At 32.2% G+C, this 27967-nt stretch overlaps 3 protein-coding genes across 7 annotated transcripts in view; 2 read left to right on the top strand and 1 right to left on the bottom strand.

Moving 5' to 3' along the window:
- Positions 1-22420, top strand: part of LOC108767039 (F-box/LRR-repeat protein 16) — a 25152-nt gene extending 2732 nt beyond the window's left edge. For 4 of the 5 annotated variants that reach the window (XM_018516662.1, XM_018516663.1, XM_018516661.1 and 1 more), the window contains 6 exons: positions 1179-1543; positions 1853-2146; positions 2558-2849; positions 3843-4038; positions 4243-4391; positions 5232-6726. In XM_018516662.1, coding sequence (XP_018372164.1) covers positions 1179-1543; positions 1853-2146; positions 2558-2849; positions 3843-4038; positions 4243-4391; positions 5232-5380 — 1445 coding nt within the window. In that variant the 3' untranslated portion in view covers positions 5381-6726. Of the gene's footprint in view, positions 1-1178; positions 1544-1852; positions 2147-2557; positions 2850-3842; positions 4039-4242; positions 4392-5231; positions 6727-22408 lie in introns of those variants that run through there. The other variant, XR_001940410.1, reaches the window with a different exon arrangement.
- Polr3H (RNA polymerase III subunit H) lies at positions 7113-9456 on the bottom strand. The gene is made up of 5 exons (XM_018516667.1): positions 9194-9456; positions 8822-9005; positions 7722-7862; positions 7517-7647; positions 7113-7429 (listed from the first exon to the last, which is right to left on the bottom strand). The coding sequence occupies exons 1-5, from the start codon at positions 9302-9304 to the stop codon at positions 7373-7375; spliced, it is 624 nt and encodes a 207-aa protein (XP_018372169.1). The 5' UTR covers positions 9305-9456; the 3' UTR covers positions 7113-7372.
- Positions 11031-27670, top strand: LOC108767038 (uncharacterized). The gene is made up of 4 exons (XM_018516659.1): positions 11031-11202; positions 12256-12508; positions 22471-22639; positions 24457-27670. Exons 3-4 carry the CDS (start codon positions 22497-22499, stop codon positions 26969-26971), a joined length of 2658 nt encoding a protein of 885 aa, XP_018372161.1. The 5' UTR covers positions 11031-11202; positions 12256-12508; positions 22471-22496; the 3' UTR covers positions 26972-27670.
- The last annotated feature ends 297 nt before the right edge of the window (positions 27671-27967 follow it).

Below are 27967 nucleotides of genomic sequence, written 5' to 3'. Positions count from 1 at the left end.
TCCCCCCCCCCCCCCCCCTCTCTCTCTCTCTCTCTGTAAAAAGAGAAAATGGGAGTTTTAAATCTCGCTTGAAATCAAAATAACGTTAATGCCTTAGAGTTGCTTAATGTGTAATCTGCTATGTTATATTCTATAAATTCCACAGATTCCCTTCTTTTCACGATTGTAAAGTTTATAGATTTTCAGTTTCTTTCAATTCAACAAACTTTTAGAATTTCCCAGATAATAAAATTCAAGATAAAGTAGAAAGTATATTTTCAGAAATTCTTCATTTTTGAATTTATTTGTAAAATCCAGTATACATATATGTATAAATTTCTTTTCAAAATCCTGCAATATATATTGTTTTTATCCTTCCGTTCCTTTGACTTTTCCGCTTCCTAGTTTTGCAAATTTTTATTTTCATAAATTTTTGTTAGCTCTGCAAATTCTTGGACAAATTCTATCCGTGGTTCTAAAGTCCACTCGTTTCTTTAAACTCTGAATTTTCCACTCGCTGTTCCAATTACTGTTTAATCTGCAAACTTGCTGCCTTCCTGCAGAACACAAACTATATCAGTAACATTACACTAAGGGCGACCAACTCCTTAAGAAGGGAAACAGAGACATTAAAAAAAATTCAATATTAATTGTTCTAATTAAATTTTAGTAGATAAATATAATTGTTAATGAAACATATATGAACAATATTATATTATTACATTTGTAAATAACTAATAAGACTTAATGTAATGTATAACATATGACACATGAGATCACAACAAAAATTATATTAAATTTTATACGAGATTTCACGTTTTATTTTTTAAATTGTACTTTCCTAGTAAAAAAGAAAGTATTTTATGAATAATATCTGGGTTTTTAAATAAGAAAATCACGTTAGTTGAAAGATATACACATTTCACACTTATTCTTTTCACACTTAAAAAAGGGACAATTCATAATTATGTTCTTAATTTGGAACAAAATTTGGGACGCGTAAAGTGGGACGGAGAGTTAAAAATTAAAATTGAGACGATCACGTTACATTACATCAATATACATAATAATTTCCCATTCAACAATATACTTCAGTTACGTTGGGAATTATAAGCTTGATGTAACGTTAGTGTAGTTTGTGTTCTGCGAGTTTTTAACACGCGAACGGAAAATGTTGAAACTAGCCTGAAATTTTTCAGGGAGCGGCAAGACCAGCGTGATGGAACGCGTGACAAACGTTTTCTGCGGCGGCAGTGGTAGCGTCGCTTACATGAATTTGCAAAGCGCGAATAATGCAAATGCGACGCCCGAAAAGCCCAGTCGAAGTGCCGCACAGACCATTAACAACGTACCAGCAAGCAACAATAAGGAACGCTTGAATAATGTCACCCCGAGCAGAAGTAGAATATCCAGAAATAGGATGAAGATAGCCGTTCCCCTAGCCAGTGGAGGAACCGGCGGTTACATGCCACCGATTACGTGGGAACAGCTGATACAAGACGATAACTTCCTTGGACGATTTTTTCTCTACTTTAACGCTACGGAAAGAAGAATCTTGGCTCAGGTGCGTGAAATTCTCTATATATGTTTCAATTATATACAATTAAAACTTGCCGCCACATGCAATTAAAAAATATAAAAAATATTTCGTAGCCCAATTTTCATATTCATAGTTCATCATAGTCAATTTCACAATATTGATATTTAACTTTTTTATATTTTACTTTTCCTCGCAGAATATTTGTATCGCGATACATTGTTATCGCCACAGCTTTTTCATCTTCAAATCAAATGTGCACATATGTATATATATATATATATATAGGTATATATATCCATGGATTTAATCACATTATCATGACGTTATATGTAGGTTTGCACGAGATGGAGAGACGTTTTGTATGCGAGACCGCGTCTTTGGACGGGGCTGGTGCCGGTGGTGCGATGCCGCGAGGCTCGCGCTATGCAAGCAAACGCACGCACCCGACTTTACGCTTCTTTAGTAAGAAGAGGCTTCGATTCGTTAGTTCTCTTAGGTGCGACCGACGAAGATATTCCGGAATTAACACGCGGTTTTCCGTTGGCCCAACGTTACGTGCATTCTCTGTCATTGCGGTGCTGCGCGGTAACGGACCGAGGTCTCGAAACTCTCTTGGATCATTTGCAGGTAAATTCTATGTCCTTATTTTCTGTATTTTATCGTATTCTATCGTAACGCTTATCTATCCTAGCTGTACATATATATATGTATAGCTTGTAAAAGATCCTACAATTTTTCGTAATTCGAATAACGCTCAAAATCGAAAAATTACAGTATTCGAATAACTTAACATTGTCCAAAGACATACACACATTCTCGATTAGCTTTTACTTGAAAACAAAGATCTTAAATGCTCGCGCGGAAGATGCCGTGTCACTCAAACCAAGATTCAATTTGCGACACGAGGTAATTCCATAACTAAAGAGATGAGTTCCCATTAAGAGGATTGTGAGATACGCAGAGATACGTTTGTCAAGTATAGACGCACGATACGTGTCGAATCAACTTAATTACCATTTGGTTTGCCATTATTTTTAGGCTTTGTATGAGCTTGAATTGGCCGGCTGCAATGAGATAACAGAGGCTGGCCTGTGGGCATGCCTTACTCCCAGAATAGTGTCGTTGTCTTTGTCGGATTGCATCAATGTCGCCGACGAAGCTGTCGGCGCCGTGGCTCAGCTGTTGCCGAGCCTATATGAGTTTTCTCTGCAAGCTTATCATGTTACTGACGCTGCACTTGGTTACTTCAGTGCAAAGCAAAGCAGCGCACTTAGCATCTTGAAGCTGCAATCCTGCTGGGAGCTCACAAATCACGGCGTAGTAAATATTGGTAAGAGTCATTATCACTTTATTTGGATATGTTTTGCTTGAAAGCATTTTTAATGAATTTATTTCTCATCTCAAATTCTTTCTTATAGCATTCAAATGTAACAATATTATTATATTATTAATATGAGATGTTTTGGGAAGTTTAAGATAAAAAGACAATCTATTCTTTGACGGACAGTTTTATCTTTAAAAATATGAAGATAAATTTACATTTGTTGAAATATACGATAAAACCTTATTTTTTAAAAATTAAAAATTAACAATCTTTATTCCTTGGTTAAAATCAAACGGCAAATCAAAGGCAAATCATGAAATTATTTTTGAAAAATATGAGCCTTTTGTCAGGTTTAAATTCTAATTGAACCTTTTGTGACAAAGTTAATTAGATGTAGAGCAATATAGTAATGGTCCGAAATTAAAGCAGATGCATATATGTGCTTGAGATTAAATTTAGAATTAAGGGGAACATAGCTTTATTTAGCTGTTACCGATAGCTCAAACTCAAGTTATAATGACTCTTCTAATAAATAAGTGTATGTATTTTGTACACGTAACAAATGTATACCTTATTTAAACGGAATATTGCAAAAGAGAATTATTTATGTCACTAATAAAATTTTATAATTCAAGTATTTTGAAACGTAAAATTAATTGACGTTTATTATTAATTAAATTTAATTAATTAATTAAATTTATTCAATAATTAAAATAAAAAATATAATAAAAAGAAGAATAAATATAAAATTAATTTCCACTTTAAAAAGTCAGTTGTAAATGTTACTATAAATATAATAAGTAAATTTTCATACTTTATAAATTTTTACACTTTTTTTAGTATAATTTTTATTCTAAAAATCAAAGAAAAATATCAGAATTCATATTCAAACAACCTTCTTTGTAACTTTTTATCATTTTAGAATATTGTTATATATGTGTATATTTTTTTATATGTAATATGATGTATATTAAATTAATATATTCGTCTTTGTTTTAGTACATTCCTTACCTAATCTGACTGTACTGTCACTTTCTGGATGCAGTAAAGTAACAGATGATGGCGTTGAATTAATCGCGGAAAACTTGCCAAGACTTCGTTCCTTAGATCTCAGCTGGTGCTCAAGGATTACAGATGCAGCCTTAGAATATATCGCCTGTGATTTGAATAACTTAGAAGAACTCACATTAGATAGGTAAGACAAAATTATTGAAATATAAATGAATTTTCAATTACTTTCAACCAAGAGACTATCTATCATGGTAATACATATATGTACGCATCTCGTTTATTATTTCGTGTTTCTAACAATATTGTGTTCCGAACATATTGTATTTGATAATAACGCATTCATTTGTATCTCTTTTGCATCATATATATTTTGTATATTACTATACAGGTGTGTACACATTACTGATATCGGCGTCGGTTACATCTCCACGATGGTTTCATTGAGTGCTTTGTTTCTAAGATGGTGTTCACAACTTAGAGATTTCGGACTTCAACATTTGTGCGTCATGAGATCTCTACAAGTGTTATCTGTAGCAGGTAAGATCGCATTAATCAACTTAACTAATTAATAAATAATTTAAGGGGATCCTAAAGACGTCTCTCTGTTTCACCAATTAAAATTAATAATAATAAAAACGGACTCTTGAAATTAATAAAAAATAAATACAATAAAAGAGCATATAAGAATCAATTACAAAATTATATTATATGTTAAAAAACTGAAATATTATACAATAATATACAATATTCTGATCAATTATAATTAAGTTATGATATAACATGTTTCGGCCTTTAAATTAGACCCTCTTCAGATATTTGATAAACGTAAAGATATTACCATAATCAAACAGTTTTTTTATCGTTCTCGATATGAACTCCACCTTACAGGCACATATTAATGCGTCTACTTTAATCTCGAAAAAAGATATTCTGTAAACGAGGAAAAATTAAGCGTTTTTATAAACGGTAAAATAAACGTGTTTAGGATCCCCTTAACGATTTTTCTTGTGTGATGAAATATTATAAACTTTGTACACTAAACTATGAAATTTATTTTCTATATCCACATTAGAAAAACAAAAACTTCTTTAAAAATTTCTATAAAAATTTTTTAAATATACATTCTTCAAGAAGAGAGAAGTAATCTTTCTATATAGAAATGAATTATAATATTAATTGAACTAATTAGAAAAGTATCATGTCATTTCAACACAAATATATATAATAATAGGTATATTATTTTTTAAATTTATGTTACATACGTATAATTCTGCTACATTTCACTCGCGCAAGAAAAGTTAAGACAATTATATAAATTTAATTACATATTTGATTTGACAAAAATGTATATATTAAATAACATTCAATTTCACATAGGTTGTCCATTGCTCACAAGTAGTGGTTTATCTAGTCTGATACAGCTTCGACACTTACACGAGTTAGAACTAACTAATTGTCCAGGAACGTCCCGAGAACTGTTTGACTATTTACGTGAACATTTACCACGTTGCCTAATCATCGAATAAATATTTAATAAAAATATCTGCGAATAAAATTCTTTATGATATGCAAACGTATGTGTCAAACAGAAAGAATTAAACTGCGAGAAACAGATCTTAATAGAAAAAATTCGCAGAAAGCAATATTTTGAATGAAAGATGGAAGCAGTATAACTGATGGGAGCAGCATAAGAAGCAACTGACGTCCAGATAATGAAAGAATTACGTTTTCCTCGTAATGGTCTAAGAGAATACTAGCCCTCAATATATAATGCGTAGACATTTTTAATACATTAACGTCCCATGCACTTCCGTTCGTTTGGTATTTTTTCATTCTGCCACGTAATCATGTTCTACGGGCATGTAAGATTGCAATTGTATCTATATCGATTAGATAAAACAGAAAGAAGACTCAAGCATGTAATGATCATGTACAAAAATGAATTCAATATTGTACATTAGAAAAGATTGATAATGCATCAGAGATGAGAGATCAGTGATTCCTTCTTTTTGCCTCCTAGTAATATAGAAAGTCCAAATAAACATATATAGCAAAAGACTCAACAGTTAGAACTGTGATAAATTTATATTGTACATAATGCTAATTGGTTCGCATACATTTAAACTACATTATCAAGAGCATTTGACGGACGCAATAGTAGCGAAGAAATCATTTGGTTATTGAATTTAAGACATTATTTATTTAAGTAATTACATATTGTTGTTGCTCGATTATTGTCTCCGCCAAATATGTCTATCGTGTGCATTGTTCCATTCTTTGTGATTATAGCTGCAGTACACTTCACATGTTACTTGAAAGAAAGTATTTAGCAGATATCAATTACACAGAAGATAACATTCCAAGTCGTATTACCCGTTAATCTATTCATGAATACATGATTCGTGTTATTTGTTTTGATACATGTATTATAGACAGAAAATCATGCGATTCACAATTATAGCACTCGCGATAACGTGATAAACATCGTCCTTACATTATCTTCATATATCCCTATGCAATCGGTGTTTTCTAAATTTTAAGACTTTACTAGCTATATTCTTTGTGGTTTCCAACTAAGTATATATTAACATAACATATAATTAGATATATTTCACGGATTTCGCAAAATAATTTTAATAATTTGTGTGTTACGTCAGTATGTGTCGTATTACATCTTTTATTGATATATATCAAATAGATAAGCTCTATTAATGACTAAATAAGTGCATCGTATTAATCAATTTAAATAAGCACCACATGTCCAAGCTGTGCATTAGGACAACATCAATAGAATGCCAAAGAATGTTTTTCTTAATTTATTATTATTGTTGTATTTATTATCAGAGACATAAAAACATTTTTTAACGCATTACGCAATACAATATACACATATATCAATCTGTATTTTTTGAATTTAAGACTTTTCGCTAACATTCTTTGTTTTCGATTAAATAATATTAATGCAATATAATTGAGCTAAATATTTACTGGAGAAAAGTTCGAAATTTAAGAAACATTAATTTTACAATTTATTTACAATAATTTCACAATTTATTTTACAATGTAATATTATTATATTGCATTATAAAAAATTTATCTTTAAAATAAATTGTTAAGATGCTGTTTTATGTGATATAATGATCATGGATTATAGTCATTGAAGCAATAGCTTTCTGGAATATATTCTATTAAGTTACAATCTCTCAAAGCAATCTAATAATGACATGCAAAGATCATTTTTATGGGTTGTCACATGTCTGGCACATAATACCTTTGTATATATTGTACAAACCATACCTATATAATTCTGTTATCAATCAAAACTGAACGTAAATATATCTATACGGGCAAAGCTATATTGAAAAACTGAATCACCCTGTGAAATACTGCTCACAGATGCAACGTTTAATGATGACACAATACAATGGAATGTGCTGTGAAATAAAAATTTATTGACCAAAATTGTTTTTACTTTAATCATGCATCTAGTTTACTTAGGATCAAATAATCATAATGAATTATTGTGCATTTTGCCACCAGGTAAGTAAACCCAGACCAGGTTCATCAATCGATCCCTATAAAATATTGTTCTATTAAAACACATTGTCGAGATTAAAAGCGAAATACATGAATAATAAAACATTAAAAATTTGTAAACATACATGTAAAATATATGGCGCAGCCATATTATTGGCTTCTGCCTTTTCACTTATATCTTGAGATGCATTAAGTACTGATGGTAAAGGTGCTTCCGTAAAAATTTCTTTTACTACCCTAAATCGTATAACTTCTCCTAAAATTTAATGTTTCAACTTTAATATATTTTCTTAGATTAATATATAATGATCTTGCATGCACATGTAAGACCTGCATCCATAAATAGATCGTGTATTTTTCCATCGTCAGCCTTGTATATCCAAACCCATGCTTGTTCCATTTGATCAAAACGTGACGGATGCTGTAACTTATGAGGTGGTATGACTATATCTTCAAAAAATCCTAATGTAACTGTAACAAAATAAAATGTATATTAATATCAAATGTATATTGACCCATTTGATGAAATGATTTATTACTTTATGTCAGGGCAGTTGATTTATACAATTAGTCCCAGATTTGATTCTCTTATTCTACATATACACACGTATGCATGCACATACACACATATATACATAGGGTGTCTCAGAATGACCACCAAATATTTTGTGTGCTGATACAGTAGATTAAACTGAGTAGAAAAGTCCTTAATATCATTTTGCAACTTTTGCAATAGTTAATAAGATATCCATTATTAAAAATTGCCGAATATATTGGTTCTTATTAATTTTTTACTTAAGTACTATCAAAAAAAAAACTTTACAGAAAAACAAGTGATAAAAATTGTTTATTTTCTTCTCATTCTCTTTCATAGAATTGCGAGAACTTCTTTTTAAGAATTTATCAGTACCGCATATTTTCTTATATTGGTAAAAAGAGTTGCCAATAAGAAAATGCAGTATTAAAAAGTTGATAAAAAATTCTGAAAAAATTCTTAGAGTTCTATGAAAAGAAAATAAACAATTTGTGTCACTTGCTATTTTTCTGTAAATTTGATACTAATTGAGTAAAAAATTAATGAAAATCAATATTCGGTGATTTCTTAAATATCATCTATTCATATTTATATTATTAAAGTCTCAGATCAATTGCAATTAATGTCCAAACGTTTCGGCGCAGACACATCTGAGATAATTAAAAATATATTGTATTTGTAACATCTAACTTCGACCAATTATTGACGTTCTCTATTATACTAAGTAATATGATATAACCTGTTTTAGAAATCCATATATTAAATACAAAGAATAAATACTAGTAACATACATAATAAAAAATTAAATTGTATGACAACATAATATAGTAGAGAGCACCTTAGGATCGGTCAAAGTTGGAAGTTTCATTATTACATTATATAAACTGACTGTTACCATGTACTCCCTCAGGACTACAACTACGAATCCTTCCTGTTAATATTTCTTCCATCCATGGACGAAATACAATAAACCTAAATGTCACTTTTGTATGGGAAGCTCCGTCTCCTGGAAAAATATACGACTCTTCGATTTTCGTAATATCATGTAATGTGATGCAAAGGCCTACATCCTTGTATACCTATAATAAAAATACATAATATATGACAGAGAAAGCCATCAATTTGGTCAAAGTAAGATGTTTCGAACCAATACAATTAAATAAATTTATTTCAGATTGCGCGCCAATAACTTTCTGGTAGGGAAACAACTAAACTACATAAAATAGTTCTTCAATAACAATAAATTTATCTAATAAAAGTAACTTACTTTATTAGCGAGCTTTCTATTTAATTCGTCAGCAATGACGTCGTTTAATTTAGATTTAAAGCTACTTGGTGGTATTCTAACAGTATCTTTTAATTCCGCCAAAACAAACATTTTTGTCTTAACCTTATACTATCAACAAATATTTGCGATAATTTCACATCATTTCAGCAGAGAGAAATCTAAGAATGGCCATGCCGGCCTTTTTCCTGTTACCGTCGAAATCGCCTAAAGTTACTAGGGGTTTATTCGCGTCGCATGCTCCAATATGTTCCAATATCCTACCATAGCTCCTACTCACTCCAACGCGCTTGATAGAGTGAGTAGGAGCTATGGTGGGAGTATGTTGGAACATGTTGGAGCATGCGACGCGACAAACCTTATGCTGGATTCACACTGTATTCGATTTTCGTCGTACGACGCTTTTCAACCAATCAGAAAACAGAATTCCAATGATACGAAGCAAAATCCATCGGAATCCTGTTTTCTGATTGGTTGAAAAGCGTCGTACGACGAAAATCGAATACAGTGTGAATCCAGCATTAGATTTAGGCGTGTCTACAATACACGGAGTAAGAAGTAAAAGTAAGAAATTGACCAATCACAGTCGAATGTGAGAAGAATAATTGACTGGTTTTTTGATTGGTTAATTAGTAAAATTCTTTCTTTCAATTGATTAATCAAATGGGGAAGGCTCCGATTGCACACATTGCATGTTGCACACATGCGTCGCTAATTGGCCAATTTAAAAAAATATATTCTCATTGGTAAAGCAGTGAAAAATTACTAGGCACCAGCTGATATGAGTGGTGTGTGCAATCGGGATTGTAGGCAAACGGGATCCTCCCAATCAAATGCTTCGAAACATTCGTAGTGGCAACTCGATCGCACCCCTAGATTTATCAGAGAAGCACGACTGTTGTTAAATGTTCTGATTGGTCATCGTAATGACATGACTTAGCAGCCAATCATGAATTGATTTCTGTGTATTAAAAATGGCTGCTTAATGGGTGATTTCATAGTGGATTTCATATGGCTCCTGCACATTGGACGCAGAAACGCTTGCCGCGAGGCAAAATAAGACGCGATAATCAATAAACATATTAAAAGCTGTAAGCTAGCTTATTGGCTACCGCATCACATTTTGCAGCGCGGCAAGCGTTTCCACGTCCAGTCTGCAGGAGCCAATAGTCCGTCTTGCAAACACCATTTTTAATACTTTTTCTAGTACTTTTTAATATTTTTGCGATACTAATATAAGTCGATCGTACTTCTCTGATAAATCTGGGGCTCTATTCTTGAAAAGAAACGTATACGAAATTCTAGGGAAATGCTATAGTATACGTTATGTATACTATAGTATTTCCCTAGACTTTCGTATACGTTTCTTTTCAAGAATAGAGCCCCTGTGGCCTGTGGCTGTACTGTAAATATAACCGGTTCTACATTAGTTGCAAGCCGATCGCAAGTTTGTTGCGACAGCCAATCTGAAGCTTGCATTTTGAAATCAACGCTTTATATTGGCTGGCGCAACAAATTTGCGATCAGCTTGCAACTAATGTAGAATTAGTTTAAGGCATACCATTTTATTCATTAAATGCTTTTAAGAATGAAAAATTTGGTTCTTTAATAGGTTCTGTAGCTTCGTAAAATATAAGCCAAAACGAGTGTCATGATAAAATATTTCTTTTACGAGACAATTATATATGGTACGTAGTCTGATAGAGTACAGATATGTAGTTGCACCATAAATGAGGTGTAAATGAGTTAGCTTGTCAGTTGTCACCCCTGTCGACCTTTAAGTGGTTCCATAGTCAATGATCTACGGGGTTCACTCGACTGATTACACGGCAACGGCAGCCATCTCGACGCTTCTCGACGCTTTTCCACGCTCACGAATTCGTCGAGGCGAGGATCAATCTCGTTTGCGTCCGTCGCGTTCACAAATTGTTATCGTAGTTCATAATCAGCGTTCTTCTTCATGATATACTTCACTTCTGTATAGCAATTCGGTGAGTCGAGTATTCTGGCGTATCACATGCCGATATCTTATTCTATATGATATATTTCGCCCTCCTTCCATTTCCCTACGCCGCGCCGCAATAATAAATTGGATAACGTAAACGTACCGTCCTATTTATCATACGTATCTCGAAATTCGTTCTCTTCCTCAAAAGATTTTTGTCGCACCACGTGCTCAACGGATGAATGATCTACAGCATACTGTGCATTATTATTTGTACGGTTTGCTCTTCTGCAGATGCTTATATGGCGTGTCAGCGGGATGGTATCGACGATATTGCCACGAGATACTTTGAAGCCGGAAAATTTTAGACGCTTCATTTGCTTATTCTTAACATTCGTTTGTCACCTAAGTGAATAATACTGAGGTAGTACGCGCTAGATACTAGATTATAGAGTAATTCTTCGAATACTTATTAACTACTATTAACTCTATTATGAAGTGGGCGGAAAAAAATGGATACGTTTAGAAGCCATGTGAAAACTCGAGAGAATTCTAATCGATTTCGAAAAGAGAAAGATTGCACAAACCTTGTTGGAAAAAAATTTGAAAAATTATGAAATCGGAAGAAAATGGAAAAATTTAATTGAATTGATAATTTCGATTATCAATTTGATTCTTAATAATATAGAATACAATAATACACCAATGATTTCAATTAAAAGTGCTTAGGTTTATAAATCTTTAGTAAAAAAAAAAAAGGGAAATATATGGTATAAACAAAAATAAATATTCATACTAAAAAAGTTATTTCTATCTTTTTCGAGCATATATACATATTCATCTAGATTCTGTTACACCAACTTGTTACCAACTTGTTTAAATTTCTGTTTTCTAAATGTATATACAAAATTCATTATTATATAATGTTTGCATTTTAGAATTATCTTTAGGTAACTATAATCATAATACGTCTTAAAGGTTAAATAAAATGTTTGTTTAATGTAGTACAAGTATTAGTTGAGATAAATACAAATTCAATTTATAATTGTATTGTAAAATTGTTTAGGTACAGTGAGGGGGACCTTGATGTATGTTGCAGGGCTTTAGACGATCCAGTGAGTGTGTTAGGTGTCACGGATAGATTTGGCCTCCTTGGTGGATTTTGCACATTGATATGGTGCAGTTAACTACTTTTCTGCTTCTACATTTCATTGTTCTTCCCTGATGAGTGGTTTGCTGCTCGGTCATCTTTGTTATCAATCAAATCTTTCGTCGTACGTTTTAGCTGAGAAAGAGAAAAAGAAAGAGGGAGAGACAGTGTAAAGAAGAAAGAAGTTTCTAAAGTCTGAAAGGTAATGTTAAATTACATAATAAATTTAGTTCATAATTTTGGAGGAAAGTGTTGTGATTCTACTACGTAGGCAGGTTAATTATCTATCTCCACAAGTTTTGTGAACGTCTATTTACATATGTATATCTATATATATTCTATATAGTATGATTTTACTTTACTTATATACCGAGAATCTTATAACAAGGGTAAGTAATTTATGATCACAAATTTTTACAAAAATAATAAAGAAGTTTAAAAAACTGAAGTTTAATAAACAAAATGGATGACATGGATCTACATTTACATTTATACAATATATTTATATATATATGTGTCCTCCATAAAATATAAATCATATCGATTTCATATTTAAGTCTGATATTATTAAATATAAACTGAATTATAAGTTAGGCAGTCCAACATAGAATTTAGCGCTAAGAATAAAATCATAATCTCATAAAAAGTAACGACGAAATTGTCCACAACCATAATTTATTTCTTCAAAAAAAAAAAATTAAGGAAATTTCGTCTTTTATTTTAGATTGAGATTAGCCTTAAAAGAATAAATTAATATTTTTTTTATAATGTTTTATTATTAATCCATTACATTTTTCATCTTTGTTAAATTACTTTAATGAATAACTATGTAAAAACTTGGCTATTCAGTCTTTTATTGTGTCCTTGGAATATATAACAATTTTAATATATACATATATATATATATATATATATATAATTTAAAATTGTTTTATATTCTAAGATATAATAAAAGACCGAGTAAAAAAAGTGTATGCATGTATATTTAGGAAAAATATTAGTTTTTTTAATTAATAAAAAAAAAGGTAAGTTTTGATTCAATCTGCCGTTGCAGTAATAATTGATTGTTTGTGCTTTTTTCAAAGAGAAAAACAAAAGAAAAAAATTTATATTGCAATATTAAAAATATCAGAAATTTTTATGATATTTTCGAATTATAATATTGTACATGTAAATTCGACGAAATTTTAAATTAATATTAAATTGATATAACAAAAAATATTTTTTTATCAACTTTCTGGTAAGAAAAAAGATTATGGTTTTATTAAAAGCCTATTACTAAAACTTTTTCAATCTAAAAACATTTAAATCTTGAAGCTTAAATCGAAAGCAAAAATTAAATCATAAAATTAAATGTTACAACTATCAGGCGAAATATTCACTGCACTTAATTCTTCCTTAATTCTTTCCTATGCGACATGCAGTTTTATTATACTGTCTATGAGAGATGACTATTATTCGTTTTTGTTTACATTTAACTACACTACGGTGTACATTACTACACTACGATGCGTTAGAGTGTTACAATAGTCATTGAACCATTTTCCATAACGATCTTTTCGTATTGCATTGATAAAGACGAGATGTTTAAAGTTATCTAACAAATACACAAATCTGCGAATTAAACGTGAAAAATACTATAAATATAAATTTCGAAGAGTTAGAAGATAATTAATATCTATTCGCAATTTAATGAAATAATCCGAATGATAAGAAAAAGTTATGTTATAGTTCCATCATAAATTGTATTGATACTTGCAGACACGCATATGTGAACATAAGCGATAGAACTTGTACAACTTTTCTACACGTTTACCTCTATGATACTTTACGATAATACGCGTTCACCCAATAAAATTATTATTATAAAAAATAAACTGAAAAATTAGCAGATAATTTCTGTTAACATTACTGTTATCTCCAAAAGGTGATATATACAGAAAAATAAATGTTGACTTGTAACAAGAACAGTTTTCTCTGTTCCATCGAACCGAGATCTTCCACTTGAACAACATTTGATGTCTAAAAATTATCGCAAATACACCTTTGTTTTAATATATCTTAATGTAGATCAATTGCCGATACATTATACATAATACAGGAAGAAAACAACGGATGACTGAAGTACGTTGGTGCAGCCATGATTTATCGACTTGCTTCCATCGTTGCGAACACTTTGGAACCGAATTATGCATGATGCATTTCAGGTGTACGATATATATCGATTTTCTTGATTCTCGTTTCATACGCACGTCATATGCGCATACATATATAACCAAGTATTTCACCAAACTGAAATTTATTTCCTTTTCCTTTTCTTTTTCTTTTTTATTTTGCAACTGTGCCGATGAAATCTTGCAATATTTTTCTTTATATAAAAATAATAAATGAAATCTCTAACTGCATAAATGAAAAACAATAGTTGTATATGTTCGACGAAAGAAAATCTAAAGGTATCTCTATATTAATTGACTTAGGAGCGATCGCTGGTGAGAGATACAGAGATACGAACTATGCCATGGTCGTTCCAAACCATTGACATATCGATACAGCTGCAGATTCGGATTGTTTGAACAAAAAGCTGGCGACTACAATTGTTACATCTAGTTGGCCGATATATAATTCCAAGTTTGACTTACGTTTTCGTATAAGTTTTCATGGTGTCCGAGCTGGATGGAAGTCATGACAACTCGCATCTACACACAACTTTCTATCCTCGTCCTTTACATTCTTACGTCTCCACTGCTCTAAATTTCGTGATTCGTTAAATCTGACGCATCACGAAATGTTCATTGATTTTACATGTAAAAACAGAAAATTCTGCAATATTTCGAATAACATTGATCAATATAATTTTAAACTTGCAAATTATTGCAGATATATTTTTTGCTTGATAGGTACCAAATACAAAATAAAAAATATAAAAATCTTTTTAGTTCTGTGCAACAATAAATTCACTGTAATTGTACCATATTCACAAATGGTAATAAATATAACGAAGCTTGTGATAATCTCTCTCTCTCAAATTTTGTGCGATTCTCTATTTAAAAGTAAAACTGCTACTTCGAAAAACGCGCTATCCTATTCTTAAACGCAGCCTAGATATTTCACCGAATTATATTACTAGATATCATAATTAAATACTTTTCAACATTAAGAGGGGAAAAAAATGTTAAGATGAACAATTATTCATCGTATCGATCACTTTTATTGGTGTTGCATGAATTTCGAATGAACAATATTCGAATTCTGATTGTAAACATGCTACTATTTCTATTGTCTCATTTGATTGAAATTTACTTAAAAGACATTAAATATCATAAATATCACAAGACATATAGATACCTTTTAGCACATGGATAAGAATTTTAATACAACATTAATATGAATCGATTATTTATCTACATCTCGGATGTAGATAAATAAAATGCTAACAGTTTGCTGATGTATTGGTAGCAAATGCAATCAGATTCGTTCTATATAGCTATCTGTGTCCGCATTAAGCTCATGATCTATCGATGAATTTGTTATACCAGCAGATTGGTGGCAGAAACCGGGCAGGATCTAACGGCAGACTAATAGCAAAAACTGAAACAGGAGCTGAAAATTTTGTTCAGTTTCTACCGTCAATTTGCTGACAAAGCAGGCTTTGTCCTCTTTCTGTAATATCTGACAATGTTAACAACAGTTTACCAATATCGTCAAATATTAAAGACTCTATAAAACTTGTTGCCTTTCTGCCATCACAAATTTATAGCATATTTTGTTAAAAAAAATTTCCGAGTCTCTCAACAGACTTAGCTATCTGAGATATTGCACCAATATTGCTGTAATTTTGTATACATATGTATATTCTAGCTTCGCTATGCTTCTTGCTATTTTCTTGTCATCTTACATTATTTAATTAAAACTTAACGAATGTTATTAAGTAGTATGACGAGATATTATATGATTAAATCGTATGATACATTCATCTTCGCTGTGTCGACGATTCCAAGTAATTAGTCTTATTAATATATTCGATGACGCTACATGAGTTGGTTTTTCATTTTCGTCATAAGCACTTTTAACTACTTCGAAATACTCCTAACAACTCCGATTGAAATCGAATGATTTTTGGAGTATATTATGCGAAGTGTGCTAATAATTTTCTCTTTGTCCTGAGAATGATGCCATTATCAATAATAGGACAATTGCGGAAAAAGCGTTACATATGCGTTTGACGTTAATCCGCGAGGGATTTATGAAAATACTTCGAACAAGCACAACATAATCGTTGATCTCTTTCTCTCGATCTCGACGAAAGGATTCAGCAGTTCATGGCAGATGGAAGCTGAAGAGATGGAACGAGTGGCGTCGTCATGCTCGACAGAAACAAACACACATGTTTGATACTTTGCGTGCCTTAAAGCAACAGGAAGTGAGATTTGCCGGTCATTTAATCCAAAGAGATTATCGACAATTTCTTTCTCTGCGATTCCGAATTTATTTCGGAAAAAAACCTAACCTCTGTGTATGTCTGCATAGATCAGCCATAGAAATTGTGGAATGAGTTATAACATTTCGAATTTTGTGTTACAGATTTAGTTGTTTGCCTTAAATTTATTCTCTAACGTGAGTGAAAATGTCATATCATTTTGTCACAGTTCCAGTTACTTTGTGTCAAATTGTTTCTCTTAGAACATTATTTTTTAATGATCAAATCGTGGCTGATAATCATAGCCTTACAACGGTGGAACGAGTAATATATGGATATTGCAAATATGGTCATCAGGGAGTCAACATCAGCCGATTGCTGTCTCCATGGCGCGAAAATTACCGGTTACGGCGACTGCCATAATTATTGTTGCTCGAAATGTTTCGACTTTTGAATAATATGCACAGAGTAAAACTAGAGAACACTCGATGAAAGTTATCTCCCTCATTCCCAATTGCTCTCTCTCCGTAAACAAGAAATATTTCCTTCTTGTGTAATCCATCAGTATTTAAATATTTAAACATTGAGTAGTTAACTATTGATAAATGTCTATCAATAAAATTTATTTTTTCCTTTACAATCAAGCATTTCCGAATTACGATTTGCTGAATAATTGATATCTACGTTTATTTTATTTTATAAATACTTATTAGTTTTTTTACGTTTATGTTAGTTTATCACTTAAATGATCAATTGATATATTTATGATACATACAGATTTATACTTCCTTGCATTTAATTCAGAACTGAGAATACTTCCAACTAGAGTCCGACCGAAACCACATTTTGACCTCCGGCTAAAATCGAAAACGAATATTCGGTTGTCGTTCAATTCGGTCGAAACCGAAACTCTAGACAAGTCTTAGAGGCTAAAAATAAGAAAAAAAGGAAGAAGCTAGCGGAGTCACATTTTTTTCGGACGGAGTCGAAATCGACATTTTTGGATTAATTTTACAGGGACCGTATGATTTTCAAAAATCGTGACATGTATTCTTTAAAAAATAAGATTTTATTAAAATATCTAACTATAATAATAAAATAATACAAATTACATCCTCAACTTTTAAAGAAATCAAATTACATTTATTATTAGGATCATATCAAAGTTTATACTCGAATTGTTTTAAGCTTAAACAACGAGTTAATAATCAAATTCAGTTGTTTTTTGAACGGCTCATCGGCGCGTTGCAACTTGTACAGTTTTGGTTTACCGAAATTTTCTCTTAATTTTTCGGTCGAAACCGAAATCAAACTGAAACCAAAATTTCGATCGAACGTAGAGTGGAAGTAGATTCCAACACCAATTTTTTACAGACACAAAATGATTAATATATTTTATTCGTTTGTATATACTTTCCTAAGCTATCATTTCAAAGACTTGAATTCAAATTTTCACTAATATCTACATTTATGAATAAAAATAATTTTGTTTTTTTTTTTAATTTATCCAGATAACTTTTTATTTAAAAGAAATCAGTAACGAATAAAAATTATACTTAATCCATTGTATAAAATATTTCTATAATATAAAATAATTTTTTTCGACGATTGATTTTATATTTACTCTATATTATATATATAAATTTTCATGCTCGGTTTAGAGATATTTTTGAAGTTTTATTTTGGGAAAATGTCTAAAGAATTTATAATTGATATAAAGGAAAGAAACTAAACTCGATGATTCGATTGTTGATATACGTAACATGTGGGTGGTTTGTATGTCTTGGAATTCTTCTCTGCCAAACTTTGGAGCCATTGGAATTTGCTGTAATAATAAAGCTGTCAGGTACACATGCTGTGAATTTTTTTAGACGTATCTTTTCAAGTGTATGAGCATCCGAAGCTGAAGATAAAATATTTTTTGTACTCTAATTTTGTCATTTTATTTTTATCTTATTTTTTTGTATAGTGAGACCGAAATTGATTTCTCTTTTGCTTATAATGAATTGTTAATTAATCACATAGATCTGTGCCTGATTTTGCGATTTGAAAAATAAGCGTTATTTTTTTTAATTTTTTTTTTCGTCGAATCCACAAATAAGAATATTCTATCAGTTTATGAGAAAAATGTTTTGTTGAAACTCTCCAAAAATATTTTTTAGGGCATTTTTATAAACTTTGTAGTCGATAAAGATGTTTTAGATTGCGAAAATGAATTATATTTAAACATTGTACTTTAAGGAGGTTGTAAGGACATAAAACACATATATTAATATTTTCGCTTTAAACAAACTGCATACATGTGAAAGTTGTGTTCATAACATTCTATGATTTTATTGAGCAACACATTTTTATAGGTTATTTATTTTATTTGTTATTAGTTTTGTTGTTATAAACAAAAATTGTTAAAATAATAAGAAAAATCTAAATGTTTTTATATAAATATATTAAGTACTAAACATGACTTATGCAAAGTTTCATTGAGATTCACCATTAGTTTATAACAAATAACAAATTTTATTTATTTACTGAACAATTAATGTCTGTATCTCAAGATAACTTTACAAAAATATTGTTGAATTCCTAGAGTATTTATATAAAAAAATTGAGATTTTTATCATTATTTTATAATACATTTTCATATATTTATATTACAGTATTTTTTTTGTATTATTATTGAATGAAATTTAGAATAGTCTGTAATTTTTTCAAGTAGTTCTTAACATATTGCATTTGCCTTACAACCTCCTTAATATGAAATTTTTATTTAAATATCGAATCTTTTATCGTCTGCATCATCGAACCTTTGACACGCTTTATTTTTTTTTAGAGTACACAGTCAAATGGAACGATTATCCCATGCAGTCCCTATACGAAATAATTACAAGTAATAAAAAATAAATATTTAAAAGACTATATATATATTGAGATTCTAAAATCGATATCTCGTCAATTATAATAAATAATCTAAATATTTATAATAAATAAAAATAAAAAATTTATTTAACGTGTGAAAAAAATATTTAAAGCGCATGTTTTTCATGGAAACGCTATCAAAACACTTTTTCTTTGTAATAAACCCAATGACTCGATTTGACGTACTTGTATTCTTGCGTGATCTCCGCAAATTTAGCAAACATCGATAAATAACATAAAAGGATTATGATAAAATATTTGCAATAATATTCTATAGCTTATGTTTATTTCTGTACAAAAAGATAAATGAAGCGCAACGATTATTTTGTACAGAAATCATCGATATGTATATACGATTGAGAAAACTCTTCATCACCCGCTGTCTCGTTCATATAATTACATTCGCTTTAATCGCTTCAGCATAGAGAGAAAGTTTACTTACTACTTTGAAATACTGTTGTAACAGCGATATGTTGTGCTTTAACATAAAAGATATATAGGGTGTATCTGAAATAACGCCTACTAATCACATAATACTATTCCTAATAAAAAACTGAGTCGAAAAGGCTTCTATTATTTTGCAATTTTCGCAATATTCCTTTTTAATTACTCAAGGAGCAAAATGTCTAAAATCGACATATAAGACAATTTTAAGATACCTTTAAGAATTCTTTAAGAAACATCTTCAAAATATTTCACAAAGAAAGATATCTTAAAATTGTCTTATATATCGATTTTATCCATTTATTCGGCAATTTTTAGAAATTAATATCTCGTTAACTATTGTGAATGTATATTTATGAACCTGTATATTTATGAACCTGGTCGCGAAAATTAGACATAAAATTATTTTTTCATTATCCATTAGAAAGATGTCACAAATATTGGGAAATATAATCGATTTATTATGAAAATTAAAGTATTCACTCTAGATAAAAATAATGTAAAGAACAAATATATTTTATCAATTTCTTTAATATAATCATAATTAACTAATAAACATTCTTATATAAAGAATAATATTGGGTTGTTCAATAAGTTATTGCGTTTTTCTTCAGCTCAAAATTATACGTAGGATATATTTGTTGCAAAATTTTCGATTATCTACCGTGAAAGCTTGAAGATTTCCCTACAAAATCGTTTTTTAGAAATGTTCCTACGACTTTTTGTTCTTGAGATACTCGTGAATTAAGTAAAAAGGAGCATTGTGACATGATTATTCATATATATATATATATATATATATATATATATATATATATAACTCTGTTAAAAATCGTCATACCATAATTAAATAAACAGATTTTTAAAACTAAAACTTTGCTCTATCGTATGGTCTAGTTGCTAATTTTTTAAGTATAGAATATATATAAATTTGAGCTAAAGATGTGACATTACTGTCCTTCTCTAAGATTATAAGCATTGCACAATGGTTACAAGGAAAGTATCATGATAAATAGACGAAAATTTTTGCAAATTTTTTTTAGGCACACGTAACAGATCTACAAAGTGGGAAGAAAATTTTTCATCTTTTTCAGCTTTCGTATTTTTGTAAATGTAAAAATATTACTAAACTCAAAAAATATAGTAACCTTTTAAAAGTAGAGATTTTGAGCTTTAGTTCTTTTTTAAATTTAAATTTCATTCATTTTTAACAAAGATGTATATACAATTTTAAACTAAAAAAAAACGTAAGAACTTTTTGAACAATCCAATAAATTAGTTGAAATGAAAGGCATATACGTATTGTCTAAATAAGCGCATCTAGACATATATGTCTAAAAAGAATCTAAAACGAAATTAATAAATATATGTCAATTACACTGAAAAAAAAGACTGGCTGCTGCAACAATTTAGATAGTAAAATGCTATGCTATATTCAGCCAATCTTTCAGTGTACATATTAGACTTGTCGGTCGTTTGTCGTTTCTCTTGATTAATTTCAACCTAATTTCTCGAAATAATATAGAAGAAATATTCTGAGATACATATAGACAATCTTAGGTAACAATTTAATTGAAAAAGCTCATGATCATCATTCGTGAATTCATTGTCTAGGCTGCGTTCAGAAACATTACCTAAGTGTCCCCATGTGTCATTTTATCCTTGTTTAACATCGGGTAAGCAATAAGGATAAAACAATATATGGAGACACTCGGGTAACGTTTTCGAATGTAACCCTATTAGGATAGTTTTGTCCAAGATAGAAAAGGAGAAATGAGAAATTAAAAATTTTAGATTTTTTTATTGGAAATATCTCTCGGAAGAAATAAATAAAGCAACAATCAAAAGAAAAGAAAAGAAAAGTCTAAAGAAGTCAATCCCGGTTCGTTGAAACAAGGCAAACATGAAAGAAGTAAAATTAAAAGATGATCGAAAGGTAAAAGAAATAATGAAAATCAGATTAAAAAAATAGTAATCGCTATAATGTGATGAGTATATGTGTATAATATAATGTAAGAGTAAATTGATCAACGAATAGTTTCCATGTAAAATAAAAATTATGAAAATAAATGATGTTTAAAAAAAAATGTAATACATGTAATATATAAATAACAATCTGATGTAAAATTTATTAACACTAAATTCTATACAAAGAAGAAATATGCAGGATTACATTATCATGCGAAAATAAATAAAGACACGTTTAAAAAGAAATACACTTTACTTCTTTTTTATATAAGCATACATATACCGAAAATATTTGCTAAATATCCTCACCAATCTATTCGCCAACAGCGAACAACTTGGCTATTGCGACATTCATAGATTCATCGAAGATGTCTCTTCTCTCCGCCGCTTAATTTCGTTGCCTCTCGATTCGGTTGCAGATAGAAGGGTCGAACAACCTTTGAAAATGAGCGTCATAATCAGGCTACAAAATCTGGCATGGTCCGCCAATGCATTGGACATACGCCAGTTTTTCAGAGGTCTAAGTATCCCGGAGGGAGGAGTCCATATTGTCGGCGGCGAGTTGGGAGATGCGTTTATCGCATTCAGGTAATTACTACTACATGAATTCTCGTCTAAAAAAAGAAATGTGTTAACGTATAATGAATGCATTTGCATCTTATTTCCTACATTGCTTAACAAGTTTATGTGCATATAAACCTAATTGATACCTTGTTTACTTTATCTGATTATTGAATTGCTTTCCATGATGTATACATAAAATGATAAATCTACAATCGTAAATCTCTCGAATAGAATTTCGTATACATTACATTGTATTATTTACGCTTATATTATATCTAAAACTTAATTTACAATAGATCAAAGGTAAAGGCTCTCTAGAGATAATCTGAATAAAAATCTTTCAATGCCTATTAGAGCCGACACAGGATATTATGTGTAATAATCAATTTATTAATAAACAATAAAATTATATAATTATGACATCAGGTAAACGTTTCGACCCTATTATTTGGGTCTTCTTCAGTACCAAGAAATTTACAATGATGATGTTAGCAATTTATTAAAATTAATTGTTCAAAATTTAGTAAAAATGTCTTGTATACTTGTGGAACCTTTAAGTTTTTTCATGATAGAAGTCTGATTGTATTTTACTAGGTGTACAAATAAGTTCCCATCGTTTTCTAATAAATGTTGTTACCAGTACTGCGTGCATGTAATTTAATATGGTAACATATCTAAGTATTAGGTACCTAAGTAAGCTTTAAGATTTAGTATGTAACATTAGAGTGTAGTGTAAACAACAAATTTTCTCATTGCATTGAAAATGTCAAATTTTGTGCCAACAGCGGTAAGTTTTGCTGCATTATTTTATTTTAAAGAAAACTGCTGCTAAAAGTCACCATAAGCTTCTATAACACTTACTTTTTACAAATTTAAATGTGAGTAAAAATTTTGAAAAAAACACATTAGTTAAAAATTTAAAAGTTTATAATTTTTATGAATAAAAAAAAATTCTTTAGGCTACAATATTGAGGGTATGTATTTCAGAAAAAAATAGTATAATCATATTAACTTCAAAAAGTATTGAATTATTTAAGTATTTGGAAATGAAAATTTTTATGACTAAAACTGGTTTTTTCACGAAAAAAAATAAAATCACTTTTATAGCTAAAATAAAAATGTTATACGACATACAACCTGTACAATAATGTGTACGATACTTCTCGCTACCAATTTACTGCCGTACAAGACGATACATTTCCTAATATCATTTGACCAATGATAAAATGATTTTTTTCAACCATCTTTTGCATTTCTTTAATTTAACAAGTCTTTTTCTGGAAGAGTTATCTCCATAAATATTGATTTTGCAATTACATCAATACAAAAATAATATAAAATACTGAAAATCTATTTTAAAGATAATACCTTTAAAATTAAAACATATTTATTGAAATTAGTGTCAAAAAGATGTAAAATACGGAAAAAATTCAAATTTTTTATTTGCACAAAATTTTACGCGATCTGCAACATTGCAGCCACAGTATGAATTTTATTCGTCTTTGCAACGAAACAAATAATTAGACACTATCGTTCTTGCACGCACACGCACACACACACACACACACAAAATCTCAACTCTATTACATTACCAACTTTTTTTTAGAAAGCTGTATCGAATTTTGCTGTCCATTCATTTTCTTAAAATGCACAGTAAAAAAAACGATATTCCTTAAAAGACCCTGCATTGCTGGTGGAGGGTTAAGACGTTTGTAATTTAAAAACAAATGAAAAATAATAAACTAGAGCATTAATTAGCTTAGAGGATTTATGCAAATCAATAAAACAGATCGCGATACCAGGCAAATCTCATACGTTTTGGACATGTTTTGCTATTGCAGCACCGATGAAGATGCCCGCCAGGCAATGATGCACGATGGCGGTAAGATCAAGGAGATGAAGATCAAGCTGCTACTGAGCTCACGTACCGAGATGCAAAAGGTGATTGAAGCCGCTCGACAGCAGACTTTGAGTTTGCAATGCATCATGCAAACCACGCCGGTGGCGGTACCGCCTGTGGTTCCCGGCAAACAGCCCGGTTCACCGACGGACAAGAGAGACAAAGACAACGACAGCGAGTCCAGCAAGGACCGGAAGGATAGACGCGATCGATCGAGATCGCGGGATCGCTCGCGGTCGCGCGACCGTGACCGTGACCGAGATCGTCGTGATCGAGACCGCGGGAGGGACCGACGACGACGAGATCGTAGTAGATCTCGGGACCGAGAACGCGATAGACGAGACCGGCGTCGTCGCCGAGATCGATCCAGATCGCGCGATCGCACGAGATCGCGCGATCGCGATTCAAAGAGGAACTCTACGAACGACAGGCGTAAGGATACTAACGAGGATGACAACAGCGAAGTCGTATGCGTTGCTCAGTTCCACAAGGACAAGGCATCGACGGTTACGTCGAAAAAACCGCTTGAGAATGGCGTGTGGGAAGTTCCACCACAAACGCAGATGCAAGCCGCTCTGTTGGCGCCGAGTATCTTAGGAGCTGGCGTCGCCGCTCTGTCCCAAGACTCGGAGACTCAGCGTTCGGCCATGGCTGGCTTTGGCACACCCGTGATGGGCCAGCAGTCGATGTTGCAATCTGGACAATTCTCTATAAATGGTCTTAACGGCGTTGGCAATCTCATGCAACCACACATGCAGACTCTCGCTGGGCACACAGTGGGTATGACATCCTTATCGCAGAATCTGAACACTGGCACCAGTCTACCCAATTTGGGTGGTCTCGGAACTCGACCCAAGGAACCTTGGAGTCAAAACGAGCAGAGTAGAATGGACCAAACCGGGCGATTCTCCGGCCGGTCGAATCAATTCGCCGGTAATCAGGAATATGGCACTACTGGCAATTATCGTGGTACCAGGCCGAATAATCCGTTCCTGAACAAGGTGCAAGAACTCGAAGGCCGTCGCAATCCACATGCATTTCAGGCTAGCACCTCCAACTTTGGCAACTTCGACAACGATCGACCAACATCCGGTAGAAAGTCCGGCAATTCGAGATTCTCCAACGAGAATAAGAACGGCAGCAGTGGAGGCCATTGCGTGGAAGTGCGCAACATGCCATTGAGTGCAACGTACGCAGATCTACGCCACGCGTTTCATGGTATCTATATTAGGAAGGATGGCATGAAGTTAATAAACGATAACCATGGTAACCGCGTAGGCATTGCGTATATCAAGTTTGGTAAGGCCGAAGGCAAAGAACTCGCCCTGAGCACAACGAGATACGTGCGAGGCTCTGAGGTAGAGGTACTCGATTTGGACGAGAGTATCTTCGATAAAGCAGTGAATTCTTACTCGCCCGAAAATAGGGAAGATGGTACCGATGGCGACGTCAGAAATTCTATGTGTATCCTGCTTACCGATCTGCCGTCCTTCACCAAGGAGATGGACATAGCCAAGCTGTTCCACGACTGGAAGATCAACGATCTCTTCATCACCAATAGTAAGGAGACTGGTACCACTCAGTATATGGCTTACGTGCAATTTGCGCGACTCGAGGACGCCAAGTCATCTCTGAGTACGCCGCTTAAGATCGGTAGTAAACAAGTAACTGCGACTGCGATCAGTGAGGAGAAGTTCGCGCAAGCGAAACGCGAACACGAGCAAGCGAGCATGAATCAAACGGACTGTGTTCTCATGCGTGGTTTGCCGTTTCAAACAATCGACCGGGACATTTTCGATTTCTTCTCGGACATCGGCATAGTACCGCTTTGCATTCATATGATGCTCAATCAGCAAGGCAAACCAGCCGGTGAATGCTTTTGCGAGTTTGATTCGGCCGAGAAGGCGGAACGTGCGATTACCAAGAATGGCCTACCACTTGGCAAAAATATACCCACTATCGAGTTGGTACCACGAGTTAAGATGCTCGAAACTCTCGGCATGATGGAGGCGCAACAACAGACACAGCAGCAACACTTTCCGATACAGGAGCAGCACCAGAGACCACCGCGCTTCTCCGGCCCGATGGGTCATATATTGCGTTTCGGCAACACCGGCTTCGGACCTCGTTGCCCGCCTGGTAGTCTAATGGGTATGCCGCGTCACATGATGGGTCGCCATCCACCGTCCATGGACTATGTCGAGGGTTTTGGTAAACCTGGCTGCGTCCTATCACTAGAGAATGTTCCGTTCAAGGCAGACATTAACGAGATTATCGAGTTCTTTGGTGATTTTGATGTGAAACGGGAGAATGTAATTCGCCGTTACAACGAAAGGGGCATGCCGACGGGAGATGCACGTGTCGCTTTTTCGTCGCCCAGTGAGGCACAGCGAGCGCTCAAGGAACTTAAGCATTGCAAGATGCGAGAACGTACCATATATATGAAAGTAGCGTGAGATTCGTCGTTCCGCCGCGGAGAAGCTGATGACAGCACTAAGTAAAAAGGACACTGTCGCTGTAATAATGATATCCGGCCGAATCGAATATATTCGCACCAAGTTCTATGTGTATGGAATGAATGCAATATCTAATAAGACGTCTTCTGAGAATTTTATCATAAAAGTCGGTTTTATACGAAAAAATAAGCGCCCAGCAGAGATGCATTAAGATGCCTTTTTCGTGTGAAAGACTATACTTCCTTATTAAACTGGCGCCAATCCACGTGTACATAGAATGCATAACTTTTCTTTACCCATCCATTCATATCGTGCCGTACCGCCCAAATTGTTCTTATCTATCGCATCAATTAAAGGCATTTAACTGTTTACTTATTGCATCAAGGACGGTGTTTCAAGCACGATTGTAACATTAGATCGTAACATGTCTAGGATAAAAACGTATTCGCCGTTGACACGACATGTACCATTACCCAGGAGGTACGGACGAATGTACATTATTAAATGTAAACAATTTTATTACCTTATTTTTAATATTTCATTGCAATACCAAATAACGTTTTAGTTATGGAAACAAAAGAAGCAAAGTACAAAGTTAAGGATTCGAATAATTGCGTTTTTATTTTGCGTTTGCTGTCGTGAATTAATATTAGAACCCGAATGCAGTTCGAAGAAATGAAGGGGACAATCCTTATGAAAAACGGGTACATTACGTATATGTCATTATATATATATATATATATATATATATATACATGCACATATATATGTATCTTATATATATGTATATGTAAGATACATTATTATATAAATTATGTAATGTACATGTATATATTTACGATAGATAATACACATGTATTATACCGCATACATTAAATATATATATATATAAACATATATATATATGTATATATATATATACACACACATAGATCACACACTATATATCTTGCGCGTTTATATGTACGTTCATCTATCGCGACTGAATGTAAAATA

The sequence above is a fragment of the Trachymyrmex cornetzi genome, unplaced genomic scaffold, assembly GCF_001594075.2.
Source record: "Trachymyrmex cornetzi isolate Tcor2-1 unplaced genomic scaffold, Tcor1.1 scaffold646, whole genome shotgun sequence".
NCBI classification, from domain to species: Eukaryota; Metazoa; Arthropoda; class Insecta; order Hymenoptera; family Formicidae; genus Trachymyrmex; species Trachymyrmex cornetzi.
The sequence above is the reverse complement of the archived record's forward strand: the minus strand, read 5'-3'. Positions and strand labels throughout refer to the sequence as shown.

Excerpts from the sequence above, each read along its gene's own strand:
- Polr3H (XM_018516667.1), bottom strand. The coding sequence starts at position 9,304 with ATGTTTGTTTTGGCGGAATTAAAAGATACTGTTAGAATACCACCAAGT. Across the intron at positions 7,648-7,721 it reads CGATCTATTTATGGATGCAG|GAGAAGTTATACGATTTAGG; the intron begins GTCTTACATGTG and ends ATTAAATTTTAG. Across the intron at positions 7,430-7,516 it reads CTGCGCCATATATTTTACAT|GGATCGATTGATGAACCTGG; the intron begins GTATGTTTACAA and ends AATATTTTATAG.
- LOC108767038 (XM_018516659.1), top strand. The coding sequence starts at position 22,497 with ATGAGCGTCATAATCAGGCTACAAAATCTGGCATGGTCCGCCAATGCA. Across the intron at positions 22,640-24,456 it reads GATGCGTTTATCGCATTCAG|CACCGATGAAGATGCCCGCC; the intron begins GTAATTACTACT and ends TTGCTATTGCAG.